This window comes from Rhinopithecus bieti, unplaced genomic scaffold, assembly GCF_001698545.2.
Source record: "Rhinopithecus bieti isolate Rb0 unplaced genomic scaffold, ASM169854v2 scaffold_17971, whole genome shotgun sequence".
NCBI classification, from domain to species: Eukaryota; Metazoa; Chordata; class Mammalia; order Primates; family Cercopithecidae; genus Rhinopithecus; species Rhinopithecus bieti.
Window position 1 is genome coordinate 4,037,227 of NW_016809834.1, and position 16,350 is coordinate 4,053,576.

At 33.2% G+C, this 16,350-nt stretch overlaps 1 protein-coding gene across 1 annotated transcript in view; it reads right to left on the minus strand.

Moving 5' to 3' along the window:
• The window catches only part of SOX5 (SRY-box transcription factor 5), a 437,995-nt gene that overhangs the window by 314,241 nt on the left and 107,404 nt on the right, over window positions 1-16,350 (minus strand). The window contains 1 exon segment of the mRNA XM_017890553.1: window positions 10,813-11,023. Coding sequence (XP_017746042.1) covers window positions 10,813-11,023 — 211 coding nt within the window.

The window sequence follows — 16,350 nt, forward strand, 5'->3', positions numbered from 1 at the left end:
AAATAAGGTCAAAGGGGAACAATAGGGTAGAGTCAGATCACATATGATTTTGTGGTCAGTGCTAAGGAATTTTAGCTGACAGTACTTTCATTCTAATTCAAGTTCCTCCATATAATAACATGAGCAAATCAAAAGTCTTGTTTACTCACTTTTAAGATAAGAACTTATACTAATTTAAGAGTTTTTGAAGATTACATGAAATAGCCCACATAACACCTGGCAGGAGAGTTGGACATTTGTTACGGTCTCTCCTCTCCTTTACCCAAGGCAACAAGAGGGCAACACTGAAGCAGTAGAAACATTCTTTCCACAAATATTACACTTCCTTCAAAGGTAAGGAGTTTAACGTTGCGGAAAAAACTGACAAATAAATGAACAATTTTGTTTGAGTAATGATAACAATGGAGGCAAATAACAGTTCTTAAAGAGGTAAAAAGGTGAACATAGCATGTGTATACAACTCCTTAGCAGTTTAGGCTTGGGGACAAGAAGGATAGACTTGTAGATAGAAGGGATGGAAATCAATGAAAAGTGAATTGTGTTTGCTGTGGCTCTAGCAGGAAGAAACTTAACTGTGTGTATAAGCTGAAATGACCATTTCAAAGAGATGCTGAAGGTGACATAGACATGAATACAGAAAGATTAAAATAAGAAGCCAGTTAAAATCTTGTTTCTGTAAGGATTCTATTTTAATTGAGATTTCTAAGGTTCTTGTCATGGTAAAAATTATTTTCACCTAAACTGTAATTAGCCTAAAGTCCGAATGAAAATCAAGTTTAAATCAGACTCCTCAATTTAACTGCTGATCTATGTTTACGACCACTCCTGGACACCTGGAAGTTGAGAACACAGAACATTGATGGATACTTATCTACCTTTACTTATTGGCGAAATTAAGATAGTTGGTTGCCTTCTGTTTGTTGGAATTTAATGAAATGGTCTTTAAAACTAAGATGGTAACACTATTACTAAAATATATATAAAAAAATAATAATATCTGAATGTATGATGTAACTGAAAGGGAAAAAAGGAACCTGGACCCATAAATCATGGACTGGATTCTTGCTTTAGATTTAGCATCAACTGCTGTGTGAGCTCAGGCATATATCTCTGTCTTGGTCTTTGTCTTTCTAAAATGAGAATGGAGTCCTAAAATGTATCTATGTTTCACTCAAATTTTTAATTCCTGTTATTCCACAATTATTTTGCTCTCAGACATTTTCTAAAATGAATTTTTTATTAAGGCATTATTTTGAGCAGCAAAACTGAGTTAATCTCCCATTAAAAGTTTGTGGAAAATTGGTCACTATAGAGGCATAAGAAATTTACTGTAGTAGAAAACTGTTAATCACTACTATTATGCAATACTATTAAATATTTCAGGTAATATATTATTCAATATTTAAAATTTAGATACACATGTGTGAAAAGATAATAGTAAATGATTATTTGGCAAAATCTCTCATTGGAAGGAACAGCAATAAGTATTGGTTAAGGGCATAGATTCTAGTCTAAGGTTGACTTTAGGCTGAAAAGTGACCCTGACTTGGTCACTTTAAAAGGTATTTAATTATCAGTTGCCTCATCTGGAAATGGAGATAATAGGAATCAGGATATTGAGATCATGTGAACGGTAATCCCTGAAACTGGAATGGCTATGCACAGGAGCCCTGGTTACACGGTTTTCATCAAGACTGAAGGAAGCACTTTACATAAATTACTTAATATTGTAGTTAACACATAATATACACTTAATACATGGTAACAATTTATATATTTATGTATAGCAATTTATGTTTTATGCATTTCCCTTCAATATGTAATTATTTATTCAATGTCTTGATACAGGAATTATAGAAATTATGTGTCATATAATGTCATATTAAATTTCATTATCACTCAAGTGTTGGGTTTAATAGCTGAAAACCAACTGATAGACCGTAGTTATTACAAAATATAAAGTAACTATGTAACATAGGCCAGATATTTAAAACCATGAATATACTATGCACTTTAGCATTCCAGTCAGTTAAAGTGACACTGGATAAATAAGAATAAATAAGAATCAGAGCTTTTTGTGTAATGACAGGGAAAATTTCTGATAGAAAAAAAGAGATGCAAACCAAATATATCAATATATTATTCTCCTATTTATAAGTTGCAAAATATTTTAATTAATCACTTGAAAAATAGGCTGACTAAAATAAAAGAGAGCTGTCTTTTCTTCAACCCATATGCAAATCTAATTTTCTTTGTAACCATTTCACCTCAGTGGCCTCCTTTTGTATGGCGCACTATTCTTTTCTAACTTCTGAATTTGTGTTAGTTTGCTGTTGGCAGGGGTAAGGTCGGAAATAATACGGACTTTCTATTGAAATCTGCTTCCCCCCCTCGATGAAAGGAAGCAAAGACATGAATATGGCACCCTCATAATGATTTAGCTGGGGCTTAATGAAATTTTCATCACAACCTGCTGTTCATTTTAATGGCCTTTGAAAAACAATGGAAAAAATAGCTTGAGGGAAGAAAAGATTTTTCTGCGGCATATATTTGTGAGCTTAACATTTAGTTACATTCACTCTACCTTTGCTTCCCTCATCGTCATGATGTTGTTCCCATTGCAGAGCTATGAAAATATTTGTAGTTTTTAGAGTATACGTTTTTTAGTTATTTTGTTAAATTTACTCGTAAGTATTTTATTCTTTCTGACACTATGGTGCATCGCACAGCTTTGGAACATTTGTGCTGTACGTCGTGTCATCGTCCTGATGCTCAGATGACGTAAGGTTTTGGTGACTATTCTCAGGTCAAATCATACTCTTTGATTAATGAAGTCATTTAAGTCAATGTAGCTTTCCAGCTGTTGGAAGAGGCATATACATCTCCATATATATATAATATATAATATATATTTATATTTATATTATATGTAATATATAATATATCTTTATATTTAAATATATATTTAATTTAATATTATATTAAATATAAATACCCATTCTTCTTTCTTTGTAATTTAAAAAAAACAACATTCTGTCAACATTCTACTATTCTTTTTTTATGATACAATTTTTGCTTTGTTTACTGTCTCTTTTTTTGGTGATTAGATCATTGCCTTACTCAAATACATAAATTACTCCTTGATGCATCTCTCCCATCATTGCAGTTATTAAATAAACATTCTTGTCATAGCAAATTCTCAGTAAAACTGAGTCTATTTATAGTTTTGTATATTCAAAGTACATATCAAATAATCTTGTGTATGTAAACATAAATGCATCTTAGTGGTTCTATGTTTATGCTAAAATTACCTTTCTGAAACTAACACTTTTAGATGCTTGCTTTTTGCAATTTATATTCCAATCTTTCATAAATACTACCTCTGTATTTTCTCTTTGTCTTTATTTACCAAGTCACTCCTCAGCTCAGCTTTTAATATATTTGTAGAGAGGAAAGTACAAAAGGTACATTGTTGTAGGAAATAAAATAATAAAAACATTCTCATGTTGAGGTACAATAGTGACGTTTCTTTGTGTCTTCCCTTCATGCTATGGATGCTCTATTGCTCTATTTCTTCTTTTATACCCAAGTTATTCTTTCTTGGTATTACCCTTTTCTAATTCCCAGTAGTTCTTCTTTTTTTTTTTTTTTGAGACGGAGTCTCGCTTTGTCGCCCAGGCTGGAGTGCAGTGGCACGATCTTGGCTCGCTGCAACCTCTACCTCCGTGGTTCAAGTGATTCTCCTATCTCAGCCTCCCAAGCAGCTGGTATTACAGGTGCCCACCACCATGTCCAGCTTTTTTTTTTTTTTTGTATTTTTAGTAGAGACAGGATTTTACCACATTGGCCAGGCTGGTCTCAAACTCCTGACCTCAGGTGATCCTGAGCATCACCTGAGCATCAGGTGATCTGCCCATCTCGGCCTCTTAGAGTGCTGGGATTACAGATGTGAGCCACTGTGCCTGGCCCTCAGTACTTCTTAATGTCTCCTGCTAAGAAAATTAGGTGGGGGAGGTATCTATCTCCTGCACTCTTTTCTCTTGGGACTTACTCACTGGGCTTGGCATGTCATACACTTCCAAATTAAGTGTCTACGTATCCACTTAGAAGTCAATATGATACAGTGGGGGCATACCAAGGCCATATACCAAATTTCCATAGAGAACATCATCTAAAGCTAAACTCCCAAAAGCTACTTTTAAAATACAACACATACTATCACAAAGCTGGTTCTTAGTAGACCTCAGCCCTGAACTCTGAAGGCACCTCAAATGAAAATTAAAAATTAACATGAGAGGGAACCACTTGCTAACTCATTCTATGAAGCCAGCATTACCAACCAAAAACAGATAAAGATGTTACATAAAATGTAATGGTGTATCTCATAAACATAGATGTAAAAATCCTTAATAAAATATTAATTGATCAAATCCAACAATATATAAAAATAACTATAAATTATAATCTAGTAGGATTTATTCCAAGTTTGCAAAGCCTGGTTCAACATTTGAAAAGCATATCACATCAATGGTATAATGAAAAATAAGCATACATCATATCAATAGATGCAGAAGAAATATTTGATAAATTCTAACAAATACTCATAATAAAAACTCTCAGCAAACTAGGAATAGAGTGGGGCCTTCTCAACTTGGTAAAAAAAAAATTACAAAAATCTCACAGCTAACATCACACTTAATGGTGAGAATTAGATGCTTTCCCCCTTATAAACAAGAACAAGGCAAGGATGACCCCTCTTACTACCCTTACTTACTCAACATTGTACTGGAACTCTTAGCTAATGCAAGAAGACAATAAAATAAAATAAAATAAAATAAAGCTCACATCTTTAAAAGGAATAAATACAACTATCTTTGTTTGCATATAACATGACTGTCTACGTAGAAAATTTCAAGGAATCAGTAAAAACTACTAGAGCTAATAGTGAGTCGTTAACGGCCAAAGGATGCAAGGGCAATATACTACAGTCAATGTCCCATATTTCAGCAACAAATAATTGAAATATAAAATTAAAAAGAATATAATTTATATTTACATTTAAATTTTCTATCAAAAAAGAAATAGGTATAAATGTAACAAAGAATGTTTAAGATCTATATGTGGAAAACTATGAAACTCAATAGGAATCATTAAAGATCTTCATAGAGAGATATTTTATGTTCATAAATATGATAACTTGATATTTTTAAGGTGTCAATTATTCCCAACATAATCTACAGGTATAACACAATCTCAATACAATTCAAGTAAGTTATTTTGTGGATATCAACAAATTGATTCTAAAGTCTACAAGAAAAGGTAACAGACTCAGGACACCAACACAATATGGAAGAAAAAGAAGAAAGCTGGAGGGCTGACACTATCCAACTTCAAGACTTATTATCAAGCTATGGTAATCAAGACAGGATGATACTGGCAAGAGAACAGACCAACTGATCAATGGAACAAAATACAGAGGGCAGAAATAGATCCACACAAATACGTTCAATTGATCTTTGGCAAGGAAAAAGGCAAGTCAATGAAGAAATAATGGTCTTTTCAACAAATGGTCTTGGAATAATTGGACTTCTATATGCAAAAAAAAGCAAAACAAAACAAACAGAAAATCAAATAAATACAGACACAGAACTACCTTTTACAAAATTTAACTCAAAAGGGATCATAGACCTAAACTGCAAAATGAAACACTATACAACTTCAAGAGACAAGATAGGAGAAAATCTAAGTTACCCTGGATTACGTGATGATTACTTATAGACATCAAAAGCATAATCCATGGAAAACAATTAATAATTAGATTTTATTAAAATCAAAATGTTTATTCCTCAAAAGACAATGTTAAGACAATGCAAACACAAGCTGCAGACTGGTAGAAATATTTGCAAAACACATTTCTGACAAAGAACTTGTATACAAAATATACTAAGAACTCGAAAAACTCATTGACAAGAAAATGATTCAGTTAATAAATCCACAAAAGATCAAACCAGCCACCTCATCGAAGGCAGATAAGCACATAAAAAGATGCTGAACATTGCTTAAAATTAGAGGACTACAAATTAAAACATGAGATACCACTACACACCTATTTGAATGAATAAAATAAATGGACAATATCAAATTCTGATGAGAATGTAGAACAACAGAAACTTACATTCATTCCTGGGGGGAATGCAAAATCTTACAGCCACTTTGGAAGATAGTCTGGCAGTTTCTCTGAAGGCTACAATATAATCTTCTCATAAATTCCAGCATTCATATTCCTAGGTATTTCCCCAATTCAGTTAAAACTTATGTCCACATAAAAAACTGCACGTGAGTATCAATAGAAGCTTTATTCATAATAACCAAAAGCCAGAAGCAATCAATATGTGCTTTGATAGGCAAAACGTATTTATAAAATAGTGGTATACTCATACAATGGAATATTGTTCACTGATAAAAAGAAATGAGCTATCAAGCTACAAACAGCTGTGGAAGAACCTTAAATTACTGAGTGACAGAGCCAGTCTGAAAAGTCCCCATGCTGTATTATTCTGATTATATGATTTTCTAGGAAAGGGAAAACTATACATTGTAAAAAGATCAGTGATTACTTGGGACTCTGGGGAAGAAAAGAGGGATGAACAGGTGAAACATAGGATAGTTTAGAGTAGTGAAGGCTATTCTACATGATACTGTCAGTGGTAAATAAGTGACAACATGCATTTGTCAATGCATACTGCATTGTACATTGCACATTTCTATGCATTTGTACATATAAATGTATAATACAACATAATAAGTGAACCTTAACATAAGTAAATTAAAAAATATCATTGAGGAGTGTGAGGGACACCAGTAAAGAATACAGAACTAATTTAACTGTATTAAAAATATATGAAACAATTTCACTGAATGGGGTGGGGGAAAAGTAAGTTACCTTAGTCACTTTGGAAATGAATGGAATCTGTAAGACTAAAAGCAAAAGGACCCATACACTGTACCCCAGTTGACAAAGATATTTCCTATGGTAGTAGCAGTTAATTGTTCTGATACTCTTCTACATGTATACTAGAAGTAACAATTATATAAATGAGTGGTGGTTAGTAGGAGCCATATTTCTCACTGTTCGGGTGGAAATGTACAGATCAACAAGAAATGAAGCTTCAATAATCCATGCAGAAACAGATTCAAGTTAGAGACATTAGTAAGAACTCATGTTCAGCTTAATATAGACAAACATGGAAATATTTATAAATGTATACATATATAGGTTAGTAACACACATATATTTTCATTGCTCTGTCCGCTTAGAGGCCCTAAAAGAAATGATACATCAGAAGCAAAGGGTATACCCAGCATTCAGATCTTGCATTCTAATATTCTCCAATAAAAGGATCCAGAGCTTCTTAGAGATATGGATGGTTCTAGCACTGGCGCAAGAAATATACAAAATAAGCCCCCAGTATCCTACAGTGTCAGAAAGAAAAGAAGTGCTAAACTAATAATAATCATTATCACAATCACAATAGTGGTATGTAAAAATGACACCCAAAATATAACATAATATTCGTGAATCCATACTGATGTAAAAAATGATTGAATGAAATAATAAATGGTAGAGAAGAGACAAATCTCCCATGTAGAAAAATCCAAATAAATTATGTAGACACTCCGGCTCTAGTACCATAACTCCCTATTCCTTAAGTGTGGCTTACACAGAGCTCCTCCCCTCCAAAGAGTATGGTGTAGAAAGGGGACGGAGAGTGAGTTTACAATGGAGAAACTTGCAAAACACTACTTCAGCCAATGAACAAGGTCAACGCCAACATTCTTAATTACATAGAAAGTATGTAACTGATATGAGATGACAAATATGGTATTTTACTTCTGTGGTCTTTCTCCCAAAACTCCAAATCTCATCTGATTGAGACAAACTTCAGACAAATTCCAATAGAGAGATGTCCTGCAATGTATCTGAACAGCACTCCTCAAAACTCTGAAGGTCATCGAAAACCAGGACATTCTGAGAAACTGTCCACAGCCAAAAAGAGCCTAAGAAAACATGACAACTAAATACAATGTGTTACCCTTAATGGTATCTTAAAACAGAAAAGCACACTTGGTAAAACTAAAGAAGTTTAAATCAACTCTGGACTTTAGTTAATAATAATGTATCGATGTTGGTTTGTTATTTTAACAAATATACCATACTAATGTAAGATGTTAATAAGAGAGGAGGCTGTGTATAAGGATGGAATACATGAGAACTCCATACTATCTGCTTAACTTTCCTGTAAATTTAAAACTGTTTTTTAAAAATCAAATGAATGTATGAATTATAATAGTAAATCATGGCCATACTTTAGAATATTTGAAAGTCATTTCTTTTTTTCTTTTTTTTTGAGACAGAGTCTCGTTCTGTTGCCCAGACTGGAGTGCAGTGGCCCAGTCTTGGCTCACTGCAACCTCCCCCTCCCAGATTCAAGCTATTGTCCTGCCTTGGCCTCCCGAGTAGCTGGGACTATAGGTGCACACCACTACGCCTGGCTAATTTTTGTATTTTTAGTACAGATGGGGTTTTACCATGTTGGCCAGGCTGGTCTCGAACTCCTGACCTCAGGTGATCCACCTGCCTTGACCTCCTAAAGTGCTGGGATTACAGGCATGAGCCACCGTTCCCAGCCTTGGCAGTTATTTCTTTTTAAAGTATATTACTTGGCAGAAGACACACCCATACTATAATTCTAAATGAAATAGGAAGCACAATATTTTAAAAGTACAGATACTCCTAGACTTATGATAGGATTATGTCCTTAAACCCTTTGTAAGTTGAAATTATCATTAAGTCAAAAATGCATTTAATTCAGCTAACCTACTGAACATCATAATTTAGCCTTGCCTACCTTAAACTTGCTCAGAACACATATGTTGTTACCCCACCATAGGGCAAAAATCATCTGGCAACACAACGTACTGTGGAGTATCATTGTTTACCCTCTTGATTGTGTGGCTGAATGGGAGCTATGGCTCCCTGCCGCTGCCCAGCAATGAGAGAGAGTATCCTACTGCATACAGGAAAATATCAAAATTCAAAATTTGAAGTATGGTTTTACTGAATGTGTATTGCTTTTGCCCCATCTTAAAGCTGATAAATCGTAAGTGGATCCATGGTAAGTTGGGGACCATCTGCATAAAGCTAATCATAAAAAATTAGCAGAATACATAAAAATAAACACTAAAAAATACATCCTAAGGATAGGAATCCTTTTAACTTCATATTAACATTATAAGGAAGAAAATAAAAATCACCTGCAGCTATGACTTCATGCAAAAAATTACAATGCAATCAAGTCTATTAAAACATCAAAAATATCAAAAAAATCAGATAAGATATCCCATTTTGCATGTCTCTAACTTCCTACATCTTTCAAAGAGGAGGAAAATTTTTTTTTAAGTTTAGTATATTTCACAAGTATTCTAAACTGAGTTGCTGAAGCAGTATAAAAATAATTAAACATTATTGCTATTTCACACAGGAATAGCTATGACTTCAGGTGATTTTAATTTTCTTCCTTATAATGTTTTATTTTTTAAAAATAATTATTATAAAACTGTATTATTTTTCATATTAGGAAACAATCCACCACATTAAAACATAAGGTTGTCTGGATCCCCTCAACACTCCATTTTATCTCCATGAGAATGGGAGGACATGTAACAAAATATCCAAAATCTTTGGCTGACAAGAATATCTTTAAAATTCTTTCCAATTCTCAGATAATGAGAACTGCATAAATTTTAACCAAAATCCAGATCCCAGCTGTGCATTTGGTAGGGAACCAGAAATATTTAATTGTCACACGACTGCCACATACACAGGTTAACATAATTTTGTGTCAGGTATCCTCATAATTTACCAGTGTCCTAACAGACTAGAAATGAGCCCAACTTATTGTTACACAGTATACATGCAGTATATTTTTGTTATAAAGTATTTCTGCACATCATTGTTTGTTTGTTTTACATTTCCATCTGATTGAAACAGGAAGCATGTTCTTGTGTGCAATATGGTACTCATGCTTAGGATGGACACAGGTTTAAATAGGAGTTAGTAAGCATGTGTAACATAAAGGATGATTGTCAATTATGCACAAGTTTGTATAACTTGCAACAGTTATTTTAGTGGCTTGTTTGCTTTAATTTTAAGATTAGTCCATTTGCATATTACCTGAAGGCTCCTATCAGGAACTATTGAAGAGATTTAGAGGATAAAATCTTAAAAGAAAGACTTTCTGGAAGTTGAACAAATAGGAACTTAAGCATTTCTAAAAGTTAAAGAATCACTAATTTGTAAATACATAATAGTCCTAACCATATTAATTTTTGACTATACAGGAAACAGGTAGGATAAGATTATTAATATATAAAGGTTATGAAATGTAGTGAAATTCTACATTAATCCACAAGGGGGAAAAAATGGAGAGAAACAAATAAGACTGCAGATATTTGACAAGTAGGTGACTATTCCCGGTTCTGCTGCCACATTCTATTCTTGAATCATTTTCACTCAACTAATTTACTCATATGTAAAAATAACATCACAACATAAATTAATGATTTAAAAAATTGAGATAGACAGGCCTAAGTGTTTCTGAAAAAACTATACCAACCATCTTCATAGCAATAAGTTTCCATTTTGTCCAACTTAACTTTAAGAGTATAAATCAAAAAACAAATCAAGAAGTTAAAATCAAAGTATTAAAATCAGGACACAGCACCAACTTTGTTTTCTTTTCCAGCCTTTACCTTCCGGCTCATTTTTGATGAGCTCTTCCATTTTCCTCTGCTTCAAGGTGTCAACAACATCAGCTAAACTGCCCTTGCGCCGTTCAGGAGTTCCCAGGGCTGTACTAGACAAGGACTCGCCACTCTGTCGCCCACCTTCTTCTGCCTTCTGAGGTGAGGTAGATGAGTTGTGTGGGGCAAATGAAGACATAACTTTATTGCCATCAACTTCCTGAAAGAGAAAGCAAAAGGACAAATAATTGTTTAAAATTCAGAAACTTAAAAAAAATTGGTTATATGGCTTATTCAGCTGAAAGATTGAAAAGTGAAATGTCACGCTGCAAGAGGCAGAAAAATAAAGAAATTTCAAAAAAGAATAAATAAAAAAGGATGAGTTTGCGTCCTTTGTAGGGACATGGATGCAGCTGGAAACCATCATTCTTAGCAAACTGTCACAAGAAGAGAAAACCAAACACTGCATGTTCTCACTCATAGGTGGGAACTGAACAATGAGATCACTTGGACTCGGGAAGGGGAACATCACACACTGGGGCCTATCATGGGGAAGGGGGAGGGTGGAGGGATTGCATGGGGGAGTTATACATGATATAAATGATGAATTGATGGGTGCTGACGAGTTGATGGGTGCAACACACCAACATGGCACAAATATACATATGTAACAAACCTGCACGTTATGCACATGTACCCTAGAACTTAAAGTATAATAAAAAAAAAAAGAAAAGAAAAGAAAAAAAAAAGAATAAATTAAGTTTGCATGGTAGGACTAGAGTAAGTCAAAGATCTGTTCAAAGGAGAACCCAAAATTTGGAGATTCTCTCCTTTAAACTGAGTATAAATGACAATATAGTCTTATATGAAGCCTATATTATTAGATTTGTTTATTTTCCTGCTTTTGTTTGAGAGTCTCGGATTTTCCTATGGATATTAAATGTACTGATCATTTGTGTTAAACTTCCTGACTTTGTAATATTTAAACAAATATCATTACACATAATTTATTTTCATTTTCAGTAGCTGCCTCTTCTTGATAAATACTCCAATTAAAGTTTTAATTTTCTACCTCCCTTTCCTACTTTTAAGAAAGCATCCATCACATGGGTTATTTGACATCAGACAAGAATATTCCAAGTTCAATTTTGCCAATGCTGAAGACATTTTCAATTTCATTTGTTACATGAAGCACAGTTTCTGTCAATATTCTGCTATTTTGTATTTTAATCCTCATTTGCCCTATAAAATAAGGTCTGTTGCAGTTTTTGCTTCTTCATAATCATGTGAGTATGTGAATGAAAATAATTTATTGTGTGGTTCTAAAATGTAAATATCTTTTTATAGTCTATTGTCATCATTTTCTCACATATTCTAGCACAACTCTGGTAATTTGTATAATATTTGGGGAATATTTTGTATAAAAGATACTAAGTTGATTTTTTAGAAATTATCAGGAGAAGTGATAATTAAAATTAATTTTCCTAAAGATTTTCCTTGTAGTCTCTTACTTCCATAATCCTTTATCTTTCACAAAACAGACATCTTAAACATAAAGCTGTATCCTAAGATCTTTGAGTCTTACCCTAAAAATATTTCTTAATTCTGCAACATTAAAAGTTTGCATTAAAATATATTTGAATGTGTGCCTATTTAATATTCAGGATATTAGTTTATACCTGTTGCACATTTCTTCTCTACCTATTTAAGACACGTTAACACAATCTGTTGACCTCCAAAAAGTAACAAATCACACTGATTGATACTCAATGTTTTAAGGTTAATGCAATATTTCCGACTAGCTTAAAATATGCTAACATAGTTGGTTAAAAAACTATCAGTGTAATTTTAAAAAATAGATTAAAAATAGAGATGTCAACACAAACATAATCTGTTAATATGATTTTTTTTGCTGTTAACATATTAGTGAGTACAGGGACAACAGGCTATGCTACAAACATCAGTTTGTTGCATGTGGCTGAGGCATTTGGGGAAGGCAAAAAAAAAAAAAATGCGCAACAGAATCTTCCAAATTATAATGCTAAATCTCAAATGGCTTTCATTTCTCACAAACATTACAGAATATGCCTCTGACTAGCACTATGCCTTGAGTGAATATTTTATGGACAAAGTAGCTTATAACACACTTGGATTTAGAAATCAATATACAAAATGTAACAATTACAAACTCCTGCAGGTTAAGTGAAGGTACACTTCTGGTATTATTAAAACCTACATATATATACAAACACATAAACACACACATACACATACACACCCCTAAAAAGAGCAATCACAAATTCATTCAGTAAATTAATAGGAATGTCTTTATGAATGGCCCATAACACACATTAGATTAGTTTGTGCAAACCAGAATATTGTGAAACATCTGTACTAATTTTCTACTGATCTTTCTTCTCATTTCTTTCCAGGACCAAAAGCAGAAACATCCCAATGTTAGCTTCACTTTGAACCTTTCTCTATCTGTACTCTGCTTTCACATTATATGATGACAAACATTAGAAACAATAATTGGGGAGCTGACCTTTAATTGCCATAATTGAAAATTACAATGAAATCAAGTCTATTAAAATATCAAAAATGTCAACAAATATCCAGATAACGTATCCCATTTTGCATACCTCTAACTTTCTATACCTTTCAGAGAGAAAAAAAAGTATGTTTTAAAGTTTAGTATATTTCACAAGTATTCTAAACTCAGTTGCTGCAGTCATATAAAAATAAATTAATTAAACATTATTGCTATTTCACACAGGAATATTTATCTTATCAGTATTTCACCTGCCTGATTACATTTCAGCCTCTGGCACTGTTAATCTCCTTAACAGTTTTATGTAGTTAACAGCTGTTTGAGTGTGGGACTCCATTGTTCATTTGCATGGTGAATAGCTTGTTAAGGAGTGGTAGCAGTCTTCAGTCAAGGAAATCCTATCTTTTTCAGAGCACCTTCCCTGGGATTGCATTTGTCATACATGAAGTAATGATTCCATGTTTCACTTCACTTTGCTGGCAGGTGAAATCAAGAGAACCAGCTAACATAGGCATAAGTGGTCCAGACCAGCAATATCTATTTAATCAAGTTGTGTGAATTCTAAGGGCATACCAGTACTTTGCAAACAAGTTCCCAGAACTGTGATATACAACCTCTAAAGTCTAATCTTAAAAGAGGTTTCTCAACTTTCAAAATAAAGTTGATAATCTTCCTTTGTTATTTTTGAACAAGTTTTGCTTAATCTTACCCCTTTTGTTATCTTTGCAACCAATAGAAAAGGGTCTGCCTAACATATATATTCTCATTAAAATATCTTTTAAAACTGAATTCTTGTTAATTCATTTTAAGGACAGAATATTGCTATGAAGACGTTGAAAGAAATATTATTTCCACCTTAATATTTAAACTCTAATTTATATGATGAGATAGTTAAGAAGAATTAACTCATTTTATAAAAGAAGAGATTATATGAAATAACCAGATACATGTGTTTCTTTTATTATTCAAATGACATTTCATCCTTAACTTCTGGCCTTAAGAAACATATTATTATGCTTACTTCTTGGCCTTATAAACTGAAATTAAGTTCATGCTTAGAAACATTACATTAATATTCCAATCTATCAGACAGTAATTGATAAGAATGATAGCAAACATGTATTGAATACTTTGTGTTAGGCACAGCTTAAAGTGCTTTACATGTATTAACTCAATTCTCATGGCAAGCCTAATTATAATTTCCATTTCATATCTGGATAAACTGAGGCAGAGAGACTGAAGCACAGTATATGCTCAACGTCACATGACTACCAAAAGGCAGAGTGAAAAATCAGCCCCAACCTATTGGGCTCCAGAGCTCTCATGGACAAAGCCCTTATGGACAAAGTAGCTTATAGCATACTTGGATTTAGAAATCAATGTTATTATACCTCTTTCATCTATGTCTGCATCTATCAATGTTATGGGTGAACAAGACATTTGTCTTTTTAATAAGCATGAAAATGAGAGGTTTCCACTGCAATATGTTCCAGTCCTAAAGAAAACAAATGAGATATATGTGTTTAAATTAATTAAATCAACCACATTCCAGACTTATAAAGCTCTGTCCATCCAAATATCCACTGGTTTATGTCATATTTGTTAAAATAAATTTTAATGTTTAAAGAATTATTTAAACCAAATATATAGATTTATATTTCTACATGACTAATCAGAGTAATGGTACTCAGTAGTCTGTTTCTGTAACTATCTTTATAAAATTTGTGAGCATCTCCAGCATCCTTTCCAGTAAAATTAAGTTTTGAATTTAGAAAAAAGCTAGTAGAGAAAATCTGGACTATCATCAATTAGATTCTCATGAATGCATGTTCAGTAATTTGGGTACTGTACAGAGATAGCATAGGATGAACTACAGATACACAGAGAGGATGCTTTGGTGCTCAGTAAGTTTTGATACAGTCATGTTCCTCTTCCAGCAACAGATTGTGATTTATAAAATATCACCAGGATTGCTGGGCATGGTAGCTCACACCTGTAATCCTAGCACTTTGGGAGACCAAGGTGGGCAGATCACGAGGTCAAGAGATCGAGACCACCCTGGCCAACATGGTGAAACCCCATCTCTACTATAAATACAAAAATTAGCCGGGCATGGTAGCACACGCCTGTAATCCCAGCTACTCTGGACGCTGAGGCAGGGGAATCACTTGAACCCACAAGGCGGAGATTGCAGAGAGCCAAGATCGCGTCACTGCACTCCAGCCTGGCAATAGAGCTAGACTCTGTCCAAAAAAAAAAAAAAAAAAAAAAAAGAAGAAGAAGAAGAAATCACCAGGACAACGTAAAACAAAACTTCAAAAAATATCTTAAAAGCTATAATATTTGACTGTTCCTTAAATTCCATCAAAAGAGGATAAAAATATAACTTATTTCAAATGTTGAAACTAAATTTCACTACTTGTAATCTCTTCTGCCAAATTAGGAGGTACCAAATTGAATTTAGTTATAGAAAAAATGTAACTATTGTCTAAAGAGCTCTTTCAATTATTTTTCGAGTTATCTTGATTAAAATATTTTTTCATAAAATGTCTGCATGAAACCCTAAACCACACTTACTCCTTTGGGACTACTGATCCCTTGAAGATAGCTATAAACGCTCTTTTAAACACATATGCACATGCATAAACACACACTCATGTGATTGCACACATAATTTCATATAGTTTTACAGAGTTAACTTTATATGTTCATAGTTCCAGTTATGAACCTCCTCCAGGAAATTCGCTATGAACTCTTATGAACCATGGATTCCAGGATAAGGAATGTATACCTGACCTAAATGTATACCTTCCCAGAAAAATAACATAAGCTCATCAATATAGACAATTAGGTGGTTTTAAAAAACCAGTTGCTTGCAAAAAAACAAGAAACAAAAAAAAAACCCTATTAAGATAAAAGTGTATCTTTTATCAAGATAAATGTTTATCTTTTATCAAGATAAAAGTTTATTCATCTTGGCCGGGCTCGGTGGCTCA